Genomic DNA, 20,931 nt, shown 5'->3' with positions numbered 1-20,931 from the left:
CTGAGCTGCTCTTGCAGGAGGCAGTTTCCCTGTTCACTCTGAGTGCTGCCATCCCAACCCATGAGACCTGCGAGACAGCCCCAGCCTTTCTGATCAGCACCTTCTGCCCTTCTCTGTGCCAGGACTAGAGAGGGCTGCAGTGCAGCATGCTGGCTCTTCAGAAGATGCTCAGCTTAGCTGGGTTCATTAAAGGAAGGTGCCATCCATCCCACATGCTCCAAGTGCAATGAGCCGAGTCCTTGGTCCACCCATGCAGCAACCCACACAAAGACAACAGTAAGGACAACATACATCCCCAGATTCCAAGGAGGAGGAAAACACAAACAGGTTGATCTTGAACAAGGCCTCCAAAGTCCCCTTCAAGGGAAGAGGGAGATGCTGGAGCATCTGAAAGAGGCACTACACCTCCTGTCACACACAAGCATCCACCCTGGTCCCAGGAGAGGTGGTGACATTGCCAAACTTTGATGCCAAGACATCCAAGTCCAGCACTCACTGATGAGCTGAACTATAGAAATGCTGGTCCCAAGTGGCGGCTACAGACACTGCAAAGCAACTGGTTTCAGTACAGACTGAGCTCCTCTTGCTTTCAAGAGCTGGTTTAGATATTGGCTGGGAAGGGTGGGATGGGATGGGATGGTCTTTCACCAAAAATCACCAATACATGCATGTTTGCAGGAGGAAAAAGGTCTTACCTGTTTCTCCCCATATGGGCAAATATTCATCCTGCTGTATGTCTAGCATGATTTCCAGTCCATTGCCTGTCCCACCCTTAACTGTGGTAAGAAGAGGCCGTCCTTCTTCTCCTGAGTTAAACATGTAGCATTTCCCATATTTTGTAAACACCTGCAGGGAGACAAAAGAGAAATCATATAACATGTTCCATATAATCAGCTCCTTTTCCCACATGAACAAGGGCAGAGCGATGGAAACAGCCACACACCAGAGCTCCAAGGGAAATGTCTGCAGGTAAATCTAACCTGGCTTGATCATTTAGTGTACGGTGGTCTCCTGAGAGAAAAGATGGAAGAGAGGAAGTGAAAGGTGGTCTAGAGCAGTGAACAAATGTCTTCAGCAGCTCACCAGAGTCATATCATGTTGAGTCTCCAAGAAGCACATGTACATGCTGTGCTGGAGCTTGCACTAAAACATAATGCAACCGAGATTAAACCACAAGTCCCTCCTATGGCTTGCACTGACAGACATGGGGACATAGTAGATGTGCAGGACTTCCTACTGTATTAAAGAAGATAAAATGGCTCAGAACCAGAGAGCCTGAGCTCTGCAATCAGGAAGCAACCAGCAAACATCAGAAATGAATATTCAGAGGGAAGGGATCCCACCACCAACAGCACACGCTGGCGCTGGCTGTGCTCCCACCAGGAATCACAACTCACTAACGCAGTTGCTGAGCTCATATGACCCCACGATGACTCATAAGCCTAAACAGAAGCTGGAGTCATCAGCAATTTATTCCCCTCAAATACTGACACACGCCTTACATTTATGGCATGAGGGAAGCAGGTGGGATCAGAGAAGTCGGAAATCAGATCCAAGTTTAAAACCTCCAATCAGAGCAAAAAAAGGCTGTAGAGAACATAAAACATTTGTGGGGCGGTAGGGGGGGGAATATGCCCTTCAAAACATCATTTATATCCAAGTGAAAATGTCATTTTAATACTTGACCTATTAAACCACTCAAGCTGGGAAGATAAGCTGCACAACAGCAAGCCAGTGTCAGCAGCCAGTGCCCCGTAGATGGGTTTGCCCAGATAAGCTTTGAAGGCAGAAGTCAACAGTTTCTAATTAGGATAGTAAAAAATACAGCAAGAACAAAGCCTGCATTAGTGAGAACGGTGGGGAAGTAAGAGAGCAACCATGCAATGTAAATGCTGATTAAGGATTTAGATGCTGCTGTAGCCAGTGCAGGCTTCAGCCAAATACACGCAGGCAACTTTATTGGGCTTTTTATATGGCCCTTTGCAGCTGTAAAAATTGAAGTGTAAAACCTCCAGTTAGGGCATGATTATCCAGCAAACAAGATGTAAAGTGACAGGGCCCAAGGCTGCATGTCTGGGACCCAATCCCAGCAAGAGAAAACCAATTGTGACTTGGAAAAGGAAGGGATGTTGCTCCATCCCCTCCAGTCCACACTCAGCAAGTGACCATCAAAGTCCATGAAAGGTGCTGGCCACAGCCAAGAGCTCATCTGTTACAACCTCAGTAGATGATTCCCTTGCACAGTAGGAGATGTGAAACCTGCCCAGCCACACACAACCTGGGATGTGTTGACACATGTCTGGACGAAACGCAACTGCTTCTCCCTGCTTCCCAACATCTGCTCCCCAGCAGCAGCAGACCCCAGGGACCATCTGACACACAGCTTAAATCCAGGTGCTGCTGGCATCAGCTGCATCACTCCCGGGACTTGTTTCCAAGGAAGCCTCATGATTTTCTGCTGCTCTTCAGAACAGAATCGTTCAGGTTGGAAAAAACCTTTACAGTCATTGAGCCCAACTGTTACTCCAGCCCTGCCAAGTCCACCACTAAGCCATGTCCCTGAGTGCCACATCTACAAGTCCTTTAAATACCCTCAGGGATGGTGACTCCACCACCGCCCTGGGTAGCTTGTTCCAGTGCTTGACAACCCTTTCAGTGGATAACTTTTCCCTCATATCCAACCTAAACCTCCCCTGGTGCATCTCGAGTCTGTTTCCTCTTGTGCTATTGCTTGTTACTTGGGAGAAGAGACCAACCCCACCTCCCTACAACCTCCTTTAAGGTAGCTGTAGAGAGCAAGGTCCCCCCTGAGCCTCCTTTTCTCCAGGCTAAACAACCCATGCAATTGGCATCTGCCCATTGATCCAGCCTGTTCAGATCCCTCTGTAGAACCTCCTCCTCTCCAGCAGATCAATGCTCCTGCCCAGCTTAGTGTCATCTGCAGACTTCTGAGGGCAGACTCAATCCCCTCATCCAGCTCCCTGATAGGGCCACCAGCAAGCACAGATCCTCATTAAAAGCCTCCTGGCATTTACCCATCATTTCATCTCTGCAAATCAGGCAGTTACTTATGGCTTTGTACAGCCAAATACCACACCAGAGCCATGACTGTGATATGACAGAGAACTTGAATGCTTGCCCTAATGAGGAATCAGGCATCTTGGATGAATTACCCAGAGCTAGTAAGCAGCATGAAAACCCTGGGGTAGGGCTATCTCCAGGCTTATTAGCTAAGCAAAGAACTAGTGCTCAAGAGGACACCAGCATAGGGATACATCAGCAAACAGCATGGACAAGGAGACCTACAGAGCAAAAAGGCTGGGGAGGAACTGTTGGGAAGATCCAACTTGTTGTTCCATTGGATCTTCTTGGTTCTGGGCTCTTTTGGGCTCTCTGATAACAGGGAAGGATTCAATGAGTTGCCAGATCATCCAGATAAAAGTATAGAGCTGTTCAGAAAGGGCACCATCAGTTTATACTAACTGCCACGATACACCTGAGACAGTAGACATGAGGCAAAGCAGAATGATTTCACCTCAGTTTATTATTCTTAGGGGAACACAGCACTCCTTGCTGTTAGTAATGCTTTAACTTGCAATAAAACAAAGGTCCAGCACAAGCCAGAAACAAAAAGACAAACATGAACCTTGAGAACAGACTATAAAATACCAATGTTTCTTTATATTGATGGATCACCCGTTACTTTTGACAGCTCCTCTGAAAATCCCCATTGAAATACCAGGGTAAACATGCTCGAAGTCTGTAAAATAGTATTTGAGTGACACAATGAGCCCATTTTTTACTGTGTGAAGGGAAAAATGCGTATCCTGTGAAATTAAAAGCAGACCATGTGTATCGTAGGCTCCACATACAGAAAAGAAGACACAAGCATCAAGAGCTCTGAGACATCAATGTATACCCTGCTGTGTGTCAAACCAATAGTCCAAAAAGACTGATATTCAAAAAGCAAGCAAGCCTGACCAAACTAATAGAGAAAAGGGTATTTCATGCTTTATAACCAGCAGACACAGGACAAGCATGTCTGCTGATGAATTATCCTTTCAGTATGGAGCAAAATGACGGTAAAAGCAAGTAATTTGGAGCCCATAAATTACTTTTCTAAATCCAGACAAAGACACATGCTAGAGCCCACTGACAAGGCAAGACATTAGCTGTCAGATAAAGGTTCTGACCATTGAAGAGAGTAAATTAGCATCCTTCACTAGCATCTTCTCTGCAATTGCAGTACACATGGTTCAGAGACACATATCCTATCAAGCCACATCCAACAGCATCATGGACAACATAGCAAAAAGGAAAACAAAGGGGCTTTCCAGATAGGTCCAAGAGAAAGTGAATATGAAGCTGAAAGGACTGGAGGGAATGGAAATGGGTTTGGGCAGGAACAGACATGAAATGATGGGGAAATGATCCCATTTAGGAGGAAAGAAGACCTTATTTCTGAAGCCTTAGCAGAGCCATATATCCCCATCACTACCAGGTCTCCCATGGCACCAGATGTGCCAGCGGTGGCATCGAGCCATGTCATCATTTCACTCGAGGTGTGAGGAGCAGCAAGGTCTGGTTGGCTCCATGCAAGCACATCATGATGGTCCATTTGTTGCCATCCTGGCAGGAGGCTGCTGTACATATTTGAAAGGAAATGATGGCTGTGAAGAGCAAATTGCAACTGATGCCTACAATAAACAGGTTTCTGAAGCATCAGAACCCAAGGGGATCTCTTTCGAAGGGAGAACAAGCCTCCAATTACAGCCTGGTAAAGAGGGAACTCATACTAATGGGAAAAAAGGACTTAATCTCCTTTGCAAAGTGCAGAAGGAATTAAGTCCCTATCCCACACAGAGGAGGCCCAAGCCTAACCAGCCTTCAGGGCATCCTCTTTGTTGGCAGGGATTATGTATCCCAGCCCTACAAAAACACTGGGGGAATAGAAAAACCTCACAGACCCACGCATTCAGAAGGTGATTTGGTCTGTCGGTCTCAAGAGACTGTAAGGAAAGGCACAGCTCTTTCAGATATTAACATAAACCAGGAGGGGAAACACATACAGGTGACATACTTTGCTATCTACTTCCTCTCGAAGGAGATTTAGCCGTGGATTTCTCTTTAAATCCATGTTTTTATATTGGAAATCTGGCATAGGAGCATGTCAGACAAGCAAAACATGATCCATCCTTCATGGTGTCAGGTTTAATCTCACAACAGAGAAAAGTAATGGAGATGGAGCTCTGGAAAAGAGAGCTGTAAAAGTTGTCAGAGATGTGTTCACAAAGAGGGTTTTCCTTTCGGCCTCCAAGATGGAGATATCCCAGTGGGGCTTGTCAAGCAGGGAGATGGTTCCTTGAAATCAGTCCAATGTCTGCCCACATCCCGCTGGGCACTGCTGTTCCATGGCTGCATGGGAACAGCAGGGATGTCAGCTCTGCTTTTAGACATGTCTGCTGCTTTGAATAAGAAGTCATCCTAGGTACCACCTGAGGCTAAGCTAGAACATCAATGCCAGCACAAGACTTGCTTTCACAAACTAGCACTGACCAGCATCCCCAATGTAAGCCTACCACTGTGCCAAGCTGCTGTATATAATGCATAACACTCCTAACACATCCATCTCCACCTCCAAAACCACTTTTTGCCACTGGACAGGACCAACTTTCTTCTTCATTTATTAAAGGATGGCATTAAGCATCGCTCAGTGCATCACAATTCATCTCCCTGCATTCCACCCTTCAAGAACAATGCAACTCGAGCAGCACTAACGCAAGACACCACACACTGGCACATTTAATTCACTCAGAGATATTGCCATTTTCTTCTTATTTGTGCTATCAGCCCCTCCCTGTAATGGCACATTGGGGCAAGCATTTGTTGGAATGGTGAGTGCTTATGGAGGGTCCTTAGAGCTGCCATAAATCACCTCCAGAGCCCTCACTGCAATTTAGCGTGGGTTGAGTAGATATATAAAAGAAATATAGCACTAATATTCTGACAGCAAACGAATAAACTATAATGGTGAAGCTCCAAATATTTGAGAATTATGTTGGTCCATAAACTAAGAAAACTGTTATGATCTTCTCTGATTGCCATCAAGCCCTGATTACTTCCACACATAAAGTGATGCAGAACCATGCGGCAGGAGCTCTGTTCTATCAGACCATAAGGTATTAATTGCAAGAAACAGCATGCTCCCACAAAAGTTCATCTCCCATGTGAACACAAATTAACCCATGAACATTTCTTGCTTCCCAACACTTGATGTGGGGAACAGCATCCACTGGTCCTTCCATACCGTGATGCAGAACAGTGTCCTCTGCTTTTTACTGGTTTGGAAATGTTGGGGAGGAGAAGGTGAGGGCTTTTGAATGAGAATATCTCATGTTATGAAAATCAATGCCCCAGCGCAAGCAAGAGGGGTGCATATGAATATGCATCATACGCAGGTGAAATAAGGTCAATGGCCTGAGACACATCAGGCTAGGACTGTGGTACCACCAGACTCGGGTTGAATGAGGTCAGACAAGGCAATAACCTGGATGATGCCCTCAGGAAGCAGCAGATGGTGTGGGAAGAGGAGCATGGCGGGTGATGGTGCACTGTGTGTCTCCTTCATGACCACCAAGGCTGTCCCTCCACCAGCAGCAATGCATGGACAAGCTCTGTGCATCCCAGCAGCAGGAGCCCTGGAGCCTTTTACCAGGTGCCAGCACACGGTACGAAGGCCAGGATTCATTCTGATAATAATTACAATCTGTCTTCCTAACCTCTCCCCACTGATTCAGTTAATGAATTGTTCGTCATTACCCTTTGCTGAACTCCCTCCTGAGCAGCAGCACTGCCCTGTCTCCAGCTCAGCAGCAGCTCTGAGACTGGCAATGGCAATACTGCGGCATGGCCCTGCCAAAAACACCTTGAGAGCATCCAGCAGGAGCCCATGGATCTCCCCAGCACTCAACCTTGGGAAGATACCTATGCAGGTGCTATGGAGCCTTCTCATAGAGGGTGGATAAAACATCTGGACTTGAAATGTCAGTGTCAGATCCAAATTCCTCAAGCTAAGGAAGGGTATCATGAACCAAATGAGTTCTCTGGAAAATGCTGAACAAACATCTTCAGATGTCCCATGCACCTTAAAGCCATTAAGCAGCACTGCAAAACCAAAGGAGAGATGGAGAAATGCTCCTCAGCTGGACCATCCTGGTCATCGAGGGCAAGACTGGCTGAAGACTCCTTAGCCACAGCCTTCAGCTCCTCCACAACCATCCTGAGATACTAAGAACACAGATTCCTCCCCAGCCAATGCCAGAAGTGTTTTGCTCCTTGCTACAGAACTGTTCTCATGTCTGGAGCTATTTAGGCTACTCCCTGCCTTTCTGCAGAGCTGCACAGGAGTCAGTCTCGTGGAAAAGGACAAACAGATCCAAATACTCCCAATGGGACAACTTCATCTCACGCCTTCTGTGAAAGAAAAGCAGCAACTGCTCCCACATCCTTACACAGAACAGTACTAAATGTTGTACTGAAAACAACATTTCTCTGTAGCCAGCGAAGCTTAAAACCCTGGGAGGCTTTTACTGCTTAAGACTCCTGCCTGGAGTGAAGTATTTGGGGCACAAGAAAAAGTAAAGCCTGTTCTCACCCAGCACAGGGCTTGGGGTGATGCTCAGGACCACCCTGGCCAGTATGAAGGACCATGACCACATGGCCAGGTGATGGTATCATGCTGCTGCAGCCAGGGCAGTGCAGACACCCTTTTAGCATCCTTTGGCTAAAGGATTAACCTCAGTGAGCCCTTTCATTTAAATCACCACTCAAGGAGCCGATTCAGCAAGAGATTTTATAGCCACTATAAAAGCCCCTTGCTGCTCCAGGAAGGTGGTGGGACACAGAACCCCACAGTGCAGAGCTGGTGCTTCAAGTTACATTAGGCCACACTATGAGTCCCAGTTTGTCCTCTCTTGGCTTGGCTGCTGCTCTCTTGTGTGCAGGAATAAGACAACTTAAAGGGAGCTGAAAGACAGCAAGGGTAAAACAGGTTTGAAATGAACTAAGCTGTGTGGGAAGGAGACAATGTCCAGCTTTGCTGTCTTTCTTTCTTTTGCTTTCCTTTTGCTTTCCTTTCTTTCTTCTCCTCCTCCATCTCTCCTCCAGGGCTGGGGCAACCTTGTTCCGTCAGTGATGATGGATGAAAGCTCAATTAGTCCAAAGGCAAGATTATTTTATCCCTTAATTCTTCATTCAACTCAAAATGTGCCCAAAAGATCCTGATACATGTGGAATTTCAGGTTAATTCTCATGACATTTTCTTATTGGCTTTGTGCAAGGATGTCCCCAAACCCTGAGATGGGGACCATTTGCTTTGGAAACACAAGTGTGAAATGCAGCAAGTAGGAAAGGGAGATCATCAGCGCAAGCATAAGTTTGACAGGACACAAGGGAGCTGGGCAGCTCATCTCCATCCCTTCCTATATCCAACACATATGTTTTTGGTGGATACCTCTGCCTATTACTGTCTAGTACAGTCTAAAGTATATTTACTTGTTACCAAAGAGCTTAGTCATCTGCTGGCTCCTTCTTCACAGTTTTACTGCATGTCACACTCAAGGAGGTCTCAAAGGTCTTTATGGGCAAACACAGTTTCCCAGAGCATCCCAGATTTTGCTTTTCTTTAAGAAATATAGAGATACAGACATATTCCAACAATGCTACGTGGGGCATATGAGACACAGACATGACAGCCTGAACTAGAGACAGACCCCAAGCTGTGAGAGAAGCAAGGAAATGTGCAATTAAACTTTAGCTTGATCCACACCACCCCTCGGCTCTCTGGAGCATCCTCAAGCCAAAGGTCTGGAACTTGGGGCTGAGCACATGTAAAAACAGAACCAATGTGGCTTGATTCAGTGCTTTTTGCTGTTTCTAGCTCATAATAACCTCAGAAAATATCCATAACCCAGGCAAAGGAAATGAGTTTGTTCCATGCACACAGCATGGTTTTCAAGTAGAAAAATATCCTTTTAATTAGCTTGCCAAGTGTGTATATATATATATGTATATATATACACACATATATATCTGTGTATGATATATAGCACTTGTTGGCCCCTAGAACGTGCTTCCTGTTCCAGCTTCACAATGCTGAGATGAGGCTTTACCCACACCACAAAGACCCTTTTGGCATCAAGTGCTAAATCTTCAGCCCAATTACTCAACCTCCATCCAAACTACACAGTTTGGTAGCCAAGCACCTATAGAGATGTTTCTGTTTAACGTAAAGGCAGAAGCACTTTGCCTCTGGCCAAGGCTATGCTGGGAGGGAAGAGCATTTGTTGGCCAAACCCCACCACTGTGAAGCCATGGGAAGAGGCAGGAATTGCAATAATGTAAAATGCTGAGAAGCTGCGCTCCAAAAACCAAACATTTTTCCTTTCAAGCACTCCCTGGGATGCTGCTTGACAGCTCCACTTCACCTTCGCTCCCATTCACTGCAGTGGAAGTTCACAGTACAGCAAGCAAAGCTGCTCTGAGGAAGGGCAGATGCCACAGCGGTGGGAGCATCCTCTGATCCGAACGTGAATGACCCTAAAAGCACAGCATAAAGGCTTCCAAAAGTACTTCATAAAGTGTCTTTAAACCTGTCCTCTTTCTGCCTTTTATTTTAGCTTTGATGCAAGCAGCACACATCAGGTCCTGCCCTCCTAACTAATCAAAGCCCTAGAAAAACTGCCTAAAGGAGAATATACACACCAGGAAAATACCCAGGACCAAAATCCCTGAACCCTCAGCATGTGTACGCCAGTCAGGCCCTGAAATTACAGGTATCATGACTCCTTTAACAGCTTTCCTTGGTCTTATTTTATGGTTCACTTCACAGGAGTAAACCTATGGTAATCACGAGCAAAATTCAACTCTAAAGATGTTAAAACCAGCTGCTGAGAAATGTAAAGGCTTTATTTTGTAATTAATTTGACTAGAAGTCCCTGTTCTTCAGCACTCTGCTTGAGGAACTCACCTAACACAGATTTTCCTTCTCTCCATTTCAAAGAATTGATTTGATGCAATTTCTATGCCCAACGATACCCTGCACATCCAGCACACAAATACATGCAGCTCCATTTCCTTGCAGCACCAATAAGAAAGCCTGTTTCATAAATCCCTCCAAGTGGACTTCAGAGGCATTCTGACACCAAACCTACCTAGAAAAAGGGGATTTTAGGTTAAGCCATGCAATTCCTATGCAGGAAAACCAGGAGCTGGCACATGGCAGCATCCTGCAGGCAGCTGGGAGAGGAGGCAGCACTCTGCAGGCAGGTGAGGGGCTGGGAGCTCAAGGAGCTGCCTTGTGTAGATGCTGCTGAGAGTCAGGATGCTGCATGGATCGTGGTGGCTGGATGCTGAGGACACAAAGCTACCACAGCAAGGATGCAAACAGGGAGTGATACCCAGCTGCAGTCAAAACTCTTTTGACAGCCAAAACTGGGCTGTGTTTGAAACAAGGGTGTTGCACTTGGATGTAAAAGAGGCACTGCATGACCCAAATGTCAGGCTGATTGATTAAACTATGTTGATGGAGAAACTCTTCAGTGGGATCAACTCTTAAAACACAACCCCAAGTGAATATATTTCATCACCCTCCTTCCACTGGCAAAGCAACTCTGCAGGTCTCTGGGGTCTGCAGCCTGTCCCACATGCCCAGGAAGCAAAAATGGGCATCATCAAAGCAGCTAAACCCAAGAGCCCCAGCCCAAAACCTTCCCCTGGGTGCAAAGGGGGAAAGGATCATTTCTTGCTGGAGATTCTACCACAAATGACATTTCTTTTTCCTTTCCAAAACCACTTACCATTGTAACTCCAGATACACATCGTTATCTGCAGAGACTTCTTACACAGAACCATAGAATGGTTTGGGTTGGAAAGGAGCTTAAGATCATCCAGTTCCAACTCCCATGCCATGGGCAGGGACACCTCACACCAGACCATGTTACAAAGGCTCTGTGCAACCTGGCCTTGGACACTGCCAGGGATGGGGCAGCCACAGCTTCTCTGGGCACCCTGTGCCAGCACCTCAGCACCCTCACAGTAAAGAACTTCTTCCTTAGATCTAACCTGAACTTCCCCTGTTTCACTTAGAAACCATCACCTTTTATCCTATCACTACAGCCCCTGGTGAAGAATCCCTCTCCAGCATCCTTGTAGCCTCCTTTAGCTATCGGAAGTCTTCCCATGGAAGTTTCAGCCTCACCAAGGGAATCTGTGACAGCTTCATCAGGGCTCTGCATTTTTAATACAGTCAGTTTTCCTTTTTCCCCCTGGATTTGCTGCCCTGAGCATTCCCTTGGCCGTGGGTGAGCAGACACGGTCTCACCGCCTCCATCCTTTGCAATGACATAAGAAATACGGAAGAATTTCTGGAAGCTCTCTGCACTTTCATGTCTCCCTGGTGACTTCCTAAAAGCATTGCCAGATCCTGGAAAGCCTCATCTGCTCTGTCGAGGGCCTTTGCAGCTACTTGTTCCCAATCAAGTCAGCTATTCCAAGTCAGCCTTGTAGATAAGACTTGTCTGAACTAACCCAGCCTGAGCTGGTGCATCTTGGATCACAGCAGCTTTCACAGTTGATCTGTTTGAGATGACAAAGCAACAGAGAAAGGAGGAAATTGAGTTAGTGGAGGAAAAAAAGTAGCTAATAGGGAAGAGCAGGGAGGAGTCTGTGGTGTGGAGATGGTCCTGCTTCAATGGGAAAGGCTTTCCTTCTTCAGCTTTGGCTGCCAGAAGGCAAAACACTGGCTCATCCTGAAAGCACCTTTTGTGATGTTTTCCCTCTGATCACTTGTTCTGCTTCTGCCTTCACCCTTACTGAGTGAGGGAAATCTCTGTCTCCACACTTAGATCCACACCAGTAAGAAAGGCTCAAACTGCCTCTGCTATGAGACTGATGCTCCTACCCAAGCTGGATGCAAACTCCTGAGGCAGGGACCATCCCCGTGCACCTCCTGCTCCAGCACTGTGGCCAAGGCTGGGCTTGGAGCCATAATTAAGTTCTGCAGCCCCAGTCCTGGCCACCACAGTGGTGTCCATCATGGATTAACCCCATTTCCCAGCTCTTTGGGTTTCAACAAGAGGGAACATACCAAGCATCCTCTGTGCTGCGTCATGCAGCCTGGCATCGTAGAATCAGTTAGGTTGGAAAAGACCTTTAAGATCATCAAATCCAACCTTCACCCCACGACTGCCAAGGCCACCACTAAACCATATCACCAAGGGCCCCCATTGCACACATCCAAACACACTGAGGGAATACATGCTCCCCACTCCCCTTGGTTTTCTTGGATCTTAGCAGCTCAGTGGGTCTTGACCAGCCTGTCTTACACCCTCTGAGAAGGGGCTTAGCTCCTACACCAGTTAGGTGCCTCTAGGAGATAAGCTGCTCCATATACATTATAGGTGTACAAATACACACCTCAAACACAACACAGTTATGGGACCAAGGTGGTCTAAAAGGACACTGACGAGGGAAAGGACGAGCTCCAGTGACAGGAGAACAAGTGTTTCCTTCATCTACAGCAATATGAGCCAAAAGCAGTTCAATGGAGATGGATTATTAGAGACGCAACCAAAATAGGACCCCCCCTGCTATCCAACCAGCCAGGAAATGCTCTGTGTCCCTACCAAGAGTCATCTTCACAGACCAGCAATTAGGAGTCAATTAAAAGCAAAGCAGCATCAGGTTAGAAAAGCTGTAGCTGTCCAAGACGCTAAAAGCTTCTGCAAAGCGATGTAATAACTCGGGTCATTATTCCCTCCACACCTTATCATTTTGTAGTCATCCACTGGGTTATTTCTCATTCTCCCGGGCTACTTGGCTGCCCTGCAAAGCTGTGTTGTTCCCAATGCATTTTATTCTCAGCAAAGCAGGGGCTGACAGCTTGAAAGTTGATTGTTCTTAGCAGAACAGACCTGGTGTAGAAGCAAATTACAATCTGCAGAGGCAAGGGGCTGACCCCACACAAGCGAACTTGAGCTGGAAACCAAGCAGAACTAAAATCCCTCCAGCCTTCTCCTTCTGACATGTGCTGGGATGAACTGTGGCCAAATCCACCAAGAGCCCAAGTTGCAATGGAAGCAGGGAAGTGATGCATGGATTGCTCCATGTTGGTGTTACCCCACTATTATTTGATGACCTGTAGGACCTGGCAGGGTGGAGATGGCTTTTGTTAAGGTTCCTCTGCCCAGAGAGATGTTACAGCTGAGCCTAGGGCTGGTCCTGATGTGGCAGGTTGTGGTATGGTGGGATGCTGCTGGGTTTCACTGTGGAAAGGCAAGAAAAGAAGTTTGGGTACCTCAGGAGATGGGTGCACAATGATGGGAATCCAAAGAAAAAAGCTGAAGGCAATGGAGAGGTCTCAGATTTGATGACTCGGATGCCTTTGCTGTGCTGCTCTTTTATGTCCCTATTACATTACCCATCATTTCCTGACATTTATGAGCTCAGATGAATCCCATCAGCTCATCAGTGTTAACAGCTACCTGGTCTATCTTATCCAGGTCAATGGATTTTGAGGAAAGCAGATTGATGTTTAAGGACCTTCAGGTCTAAAAAGTCTTTTAATGCTCTTCATATACATGTAATGGATATGCACAACTAGATCAAGTAGCTCATTTTGCTATGACCAAGCACCACAACCAGCTGCCTTTGGGGTCCATCCCTCTGTGTCTCCACAAGGTCCCACGGCATGTGGGTCCTCCATGGCCACTGCTCTCCCCTGCATACAGTGGCCATATGAAACAACTCTTTTTATCCAGAGTAAAACATGGTAAATCTCCCTGGTTAAGGTTTCTAAGTACTTTATACATCTTGAAGAGTGATGGAGGTTAGACAGCAAGAACACAATTAATCTCACTTAATGTTATCTATCAGCAACATGCCAGGTAAGACAATAAATGCACAGAAGCACCCATTCCCTTCCATGAGCACCTTAGGATAAGCTGAATTATGCCTGTGTGGTTCTACCTCTCTTTGCTGACTAGCAGGGAAACCTGTGGCTCAGCTCCTCTCTCCTTGCACGTGACCAGCACCCCAGGAGCATCACTTTGCTTTCATCAGGTTTTCAGGTTTTACTTAAAAAAAGAAATATCAAAACCTCCTTGCAGATGTTAAAGTATCCCCTGAGGAAGCAGCAGACAGGTGGGCTCCTGCTGTGATGATGCCTTTGGTGCACAGTGATGCTCCACACCGCTCCCCACTGCCCTGTGCCCAGTGAACTCCCTGCTGCTGTGCTGTGGTGAGTACAATGGAGCCAGACTCTCTCCGCCCATCTTTGCTCAATCAGTTCATTTTTGGTGAGTGCTAGGAATGAGCCAACTGCTTCCCAACTTGTGGCTCAAATTCCAGCTCCTGTGCTAACCCCAGCCACCCACTGTGCCTGCATTAAGCACAAGCAGCATTCAGAGCAATAATGTCCCCTGCTCCCCAGCCTCTCTGATGCATTGATCTTACTTACTTAGGAAGTGGTTTTTGCAAATCACAGAATCCCAGACTGGTTTGGGTTGAAGGGACCTTCAAGCACATCCAGTTCCAACCCCTTCCGTGGGCAGGGACCCCTTCCACTGGAGCAGCTGCTCCAAGCCCCTGTGTCCAACCTGGCCTTGAGCACTGCCAGGGATGGGGCAGCCACAGCTTCTCTGGGCACCCTGTGCCAGAGCCTCAGCACCCTCACATGCAAGGACCACAGCAGCAATACTGAAGCATGGGGAAAACAGCCAGGATGTTTTGGCTTCAGAGCTCAGGGGAATTAAGTTATCCTCTGTGCTAGGATGTATCATAACTGAGATGCAAATGTGCTCTTAAAGCAGGTATCTGAGTTGCAGAAAAGCCTTGCTTGCACCCTAACAAACCACATATTATAGCTCTATTATATATATTACTGCTATTATAGCTCATAAAAAAAGATAGATGAAGCAATATCTTAACTAGCAATCACTTCTGTGCTGTAGCCACCCTCTTCCCTAATCCAAACCGCTAGTGAGGCTGCTCCATGCCTTGTCCCACATCACCACTGTTCTGCTCCATGCCCTGTCCACATTTCACATCTGCTTGATGTAAAACACTTCCAAAATGAAGTCTTAAACTCAGGACAGCCTCTTCACTATCCCCACTGTCTCTACACAAGCAGGTGCTTTGCAAGGGCTTTGCAGCCCAAACCTCTGAAGGTCTTCTCAGGGATATTTCCCTTGCCAAATTCCAGACAAAGGGAATTCAGCCCATGAAAAGAAACCTTGGAAGTTGAACCCAACTGACACAAAGACCCTTTATGCCACCCTGATATATCTGAGCATGAGCCTTTAGGCAACGAAACTGCCATCTGTCCCCATCCTCTGCCATGGACTCTGCATGTGACCTTGGTCATGTCACTTGTCTTACGTGGTTCCCACCACAGCAGTGAAGCCCCATGTTGCTCTCCTGTTGGATCTCACCGTATCCTATTCACAGCTGCTATTGCCTGGCACCTACAGAACAGAGCTCTAATCCCAAATCCCTTTTCAATGGAGCTATAAATAAATCAGATATAAGCACTGACTAAATCTGCTTCTACACATCAGTTATGTTTGTGGTGGTGCGAGTGATGCTCTCTGAAGCACTGCTGCTCTTTAGCCCTACCAGAAGCTGGGGAGGTGTCACCCCACCAGAGCCAGGAAAACTGTGTAGATATAAATCCATTCCCCTCCTCCATGAAGGAAGGGGGCTGAGTGGCAGTGGGTGATAAAAACCTGGATGGGACCAAAGGCAGCTTGGAAGGGTGCAGGGCTTGTGGTTGCACTCTAGCATGGTCCTTGGGCAGGTATCTAAAAGGAAACAGGTTCTTGGCTCAATAGTGGGGTTAGTAAGTGCTGTATGAGCACTGAGAAAAGCTCTAACTCCCTAAAGCCAACACTGAGCTGGAAATAACTGGAAAATCAGAAGTGACAGAGATCATGAATTTACCTGGGAATGGGGGAGTTCGGCTTTAAAGTGGCTGTAGGATGGACTCAGGTACAGCGTGGCTAAACTCCCTACAGCCAACTTTTAAACCCATCCCAGGATTAGCAGCCAGTCACAGCATCAAATCAGTGGAAAAAACCCACTTTTTATGTTTGACTCTTTCCCAAAACCTACCAAAATGTGCACTGATGCCCTGTCCCATGGTGGCTCTCAGAAGCAGTGCTCTTGCTTTATCCTGGGACTCAGCAAGGCTTGTCTGGATGAGCACATGCAGTAGGCCGGTGAAATGGCAGAGGGGATTTAAAGTGGATTGATAAAGAGCATTAACCTCGGAGCAAACTATCCCTTCCCATCCTGCCATGGCCAGACTTGGCTTTGAATTTTAACTAAACAAGGTTAAAGCCTCTAATTCCAGAGAACCATCTCACAAAGAGCTTTAATGTGCTCTAATGAGCTTCTCTGAATCCTAACATAATTTTCCACTCCCAGCATAAACTAAGACATTGAAATCATAATAAAGCTTGAAACTAGCCTGTAGTTGGGAAGAGAAGATGGTGCAAAAAGAAATGAAGCTTATTATTATTATCTTGAGCTGTCAACAGTCCCTGGAAAATACCCAATGCAGGCACCCGGCTATGGGCATGAGTCCCAGGTCTCCTCTGTCCAGGTCAGTGCAATGTGCAGGCTCTGCAGCATCTCTGTTATCTCCAGTTCAAGGAAAGCACAGAGAAATGCAGTTACTGAGCCAAGAGATGTGAATCCATGAAGGCAGTGAGGAGAAACATCCTGGGCCAGCATCCCTCAGGCTCACTGGAGAGCTGCTCCGCTCTGCTTGGGAGATGGATGAGAAAAGCACTGCTGGGGAAATTGGATGCTCTAAAAGCTTTTCCAGCAGGAAAACAAGCTGGCCGAGCATGCAGAGCTATAAAAGCAGATATAATGTTTAAACAAGCACAGCTACTCCACAGGTTTCACTATGAGGCTTTCTACACACCCTTCCTCACACACTGTCTCTACAGTCACGTCTCAAGCTGACCCACAAGTAAATCTGGCCAAACGTAATCCCAATTAAACACGGCTCAGAAAGAGCTCACACTAATTGCAGGCAGAGGGCTGTTTACCATGGGGCATCAGGCTCTTCATTACCTGCTCACGGCAGGAAAGCCTGGAACCGGAGCAGGAAGGAGATGCATTAACAAGGAGGACAACGGCGTGACAGGCACACGTGCTTTGCTCTTCGTCACCTCAAACCAAGGGCATGGGCTATAAATTGGGTAACAAATTGGCTACCGGGATGGAGGTGGGAGGTCACCTCGAGCAGATGTGGGTCAGCAAGGCCCTGTTAGCTGTTGGCTTTGCTTATTAATGACCAGGCTAAGTCTGTCGAGTGGAAGTATTAATACCGGCAATGGCACAGATTGGGATGCCTGAAAGCCACACGGCGAGCAGGCGTGGGGAAAAGACACAAAGGCAACAGATTTCTGCATGAGTAAGTCAAGAAAGATGCATTTGGGAGGGAGGAATAAAAACACCACCAAAACACAGCAAGCAAGGAACAGCCTCCCCCACAAGCGGGTAGTGAGGGGAGGAGAGAGGACAGGGAGCACTTGGGGATAAGTGATTTGTCTCCTCAGGAATGCAGCTATCAGCAGGCTGTGGTACCAGACACACACCAGGGCTGGCTGAAGAAAGGGACTCGTTTTCCTCCCCTCTTCTCATTCTACAAAGATACCTGCACCCTGCAGCCCTTACACGATGGGGAGGTTGCCCAGATCCCCATTTCAGAGCTGTTTCTGGTGATGAGGCTGAGAAGAGGCACTAAACAGCAGTGATTCTCCATGGAGGTTTGCTCTCCTTTGAGGAAAGGAACAGGGAGGGACCTCCAAAGTGGTCCCTGCCACCCATAACCATAACGCATCTATCATCCTCCACTGCTGTTTGCAGCATAGAGTGGTGGCTGTCCCCTTCTTGTCACTGATGTGTTTTGACAGTCATCACAACACGCATGTGATCCACATACCTTGGACTCCCTTTCCCTGTTCTTTGACAATTTAACCTACTTCAGGGAAGCCTGGTTTGAAAGAAGCAAGGAGATACCTAAAACTGTTAATTTAGAGATAGCCTACTTCCAGTTCCTTTGAATAGAAGCACTAAAGTGGAAGCCAGGGACAAGCCAGTCCTACCCAGAAGCTAAGATCAAGGGGCCTTGAAAGTAAAGCAACTCCACAAGCATTGCCAGATGGCTCAGTCTTCCTCTGCAGAACAGCATCTCCAGCTCCCCAGCATCATACGGCAAGCTGGGGAGCATCCTAGGAATCCTTGATTTGAAATTCCAGTCTCCAAATAGGGGTTTTCTCGATTTCCACGCTTTTTTCCAGTCATTTGTACAAAATTCAGAAGTGACAACTCAAGAAGCACCCAGGAGTGGGTGTTTTTACATGGTAACACCCCATGAAAGCACAAATCCCCTTGGGCAACGGTGGTGGATGGTAAGCATCACACACCAGCTGGATGCCACAACAGGGGAACCTTCCTTCTGCTGAGGCAAAGAACAAGGTGGAGCTGCCCATGGAGGATAAGAGGCTGGAAGCAGGGAGCTCCAGGAGCAGAGTGGCCGCCCATCACGAGTCATTTAGATTCACAATGAGATGAAGTGGATGCTGAGCACGTGTAAACCCAGATGTCCCCTGGACCAATGCTCTCCAGAGGCAGCATTAAACTACCTGGAGGTGGTTTAGGGCTGCACGAGGGTCCAAAGACTACAACATTTGAGCTCAAAGAAACAGCAAACTTACACCTCACATTTGAAACTAAGGCTGAAGCCCAACAGGACTTGCACCTTGCCATAGCACACCCAGCACAAAGGCACCCACCTCCCCAAGGCTTTCTCTGTCTTCCTCATGGAAACCCCTGGTACCCGGCAGCATCTCAGATGATGAGGATTAAATATGAGCATCTTGTTGTCATTACCATGTCTAAGGAGCTGCTGGGACACACAGCTACACAAACCAAGGGTGGCAGGACTCATCTCCCCTCCAGAGCTTCTTGGCAGTATAATCTGCTATCTGAAACAGCTTATTCAGTGTCTCCTTTCATGAATACATGCGGGTGCTTTGTGCTGGCAGGCTGTTCACATTGCTCTGCAGTGGTCTTTCTCATTTCAGGGACAGTCTCTGCCTTATATATTCAAAATACGTATATCCTGCCAGTGACATTTATGGATAAACTACAGCTCCTGTAATGCCACAGCACAGTAAAATCCTCAACATCGATGCTCTTCTCTGCCTTCCAAGCTAAGCTAGAAATCTTTGTACAGCTACAGGTAAATAACACACTTTGATGGGTTTTGTGGGCAAACAAGCAAACCATCTGATGAAGCATCACTGCTGTTTCTGGGCTCCAGTCCTGGGGAATGTGTTGCTCCTTACAGAGCAGAACATCACCAGCGTGATGAGAGCAGAGCATCACCATCAATCACCTGAGCACCTAATGAGGTGAGGGAGCCTGGCAGAGATGCACACTTCCAATTATCCCCCAGGAATAAGAAGGGCAGATCTCATTTTGAGAAGTCAGCAGAATGTGCAATCAATTCAATGTTCTGGATTTACTCTGCTGCTGCCATCGGTGTGGAGTTAAACGTGGATGCCCTTGGGTTTTGCATTACAAAGGGTTCGCCTTCATAGCACCAATACTTTGAGCTTTGGTGGCCACCCCTACTCACATCATGGAGTGACCACAGGGAGCAAACCAGGCAGATAACCATATACCTGCAAGGTTTTCAGGCCACACAACAAAAGGCAGACAGAGATAAAGCTTCCCTGCAGCTCCATAAAGCCTTGTATTTATTGTCTTGGGCTGAATAGGTGCCAACATAGAGCCCCTTTGAATCCCTGGTGCTGCCAATGCCCATAGGGATTTGTTTTACAGACCCTTAACATATCTGAAAGCCATTTCAGACAGGCAGATGTCTTCACATGTGCTGGCTTTAAACACTGGTGTTGTTATGGGTGGGGGGAGCCAGCCCTGCCCCTGTGCCATCCAGGACAGCATCTGCTTACTGTGGAGCATTATGGTAATTCCTGCAGCAAACCCTCATATAACTCATGCAGGCACAAGCAACACCTCTGCCCAAACAGCTCAAATCCCCACTTTTTCATTGTAATAGCTGATGAGTCTCCCATACTTTGAAGCAGAGTCACATTTTCTGCAACAGACCCATTTTTTCCTCAAAAAAGAGGGGAAAAAAGGGAGCTGCAGGATAGGGAGGAAGAGCAATGGAGCAGGGACTGCACTCTCCTTCCCCAAACTTGCTGCTGTGCGCACTTAAAACCAGTCCAGACACACAGACATATACGAACATGGTATCAAGGTTAGTTAATTAAAAGGCATAAGGAAGTTTGGGTGAGAGCCCAAGCACCAGTGTGAAACACACAGTCTTTGGGGTGTATCAGAGCCTGCATTTGCCAGAACAATGTGTATTTCTCCTCTAGACAAACAGGGAAGCAAACAGGAATTTGCACATCACTTGTCTCTAATGGCAGGATCTTTAATTAAAACATCCTCGGAGCTGGCAACACTGATTGTAGCTCTCAAGGTTTTATATGTTATTACAGCACAACCCCCTCTAAAATGCTGATGCCTTTTGGCAAAATGCTTAATATTCCCTATTTCACCCCTGGTCCATGCGAGGCTATGTGGATGCTGGGTATTTAATTGATCTCCCCATCAGATAATAAAATAACATATTAAAACCTGGCAGTGAAGGGAAGCTCCTTCTGCTCAGCTTGGAGAATAAACCCAAAATGATTAGGTCCCATGAGGGATTCTGGGGGGAAAGCAGGGATTTTTCTTCCCCTCTTCTCTTTCTCTTTTTAAAAGACATAATTGGGATGCTGACCTCCTGGTTTCCTGCTCCCAAAACTGTCAGGCTCAAGAGCT

At 47.0% G+C, this 20,931-nt stretch overlaps 1 protein-coding gene across 2 annotated transcripts in view; it reads right to left on the bottom strand.

The window, feature by feature from the left end:
• LOC101881122 (acid-sensing ion channel 2) overlaps positions 1-20,931 on the bottom strand; it is a 400,402-nt gene that overhangs the window by 46,206 nt on the left and 333,265 nt on the right. For both annotated transcript variants that reach the window (XM_005144733.3, XM_034070324.1), the window contains exon 2: positions 696-846. In XM_005144733.3, the coding sequence (XP_005144790.1) occupies positions 696-846 (151 nt within the window). The remainder of the gene's footprint in view (positions 1-695; positions 847-20,931) is intronic.

The sequence above is a fragment of the Melopsittacus undulatus genome, chromosome 17 (genome assembly GCF_012275295.1).
Source record: "Melopsittacus undulatus isolate bMelUnd1 chromosome 17, bMelUnd1.mat.Z, whole genome shotgun sequence".
NCBI lineage: Eukaryota > Metazoa > Chordata > Aves > Psittaciformes > Psittaculidae > Melopsittacus > Melopsittacus undulatus.
This window is presented reverse-complemented; position numbering and strand designations above follow the sequence as displayed.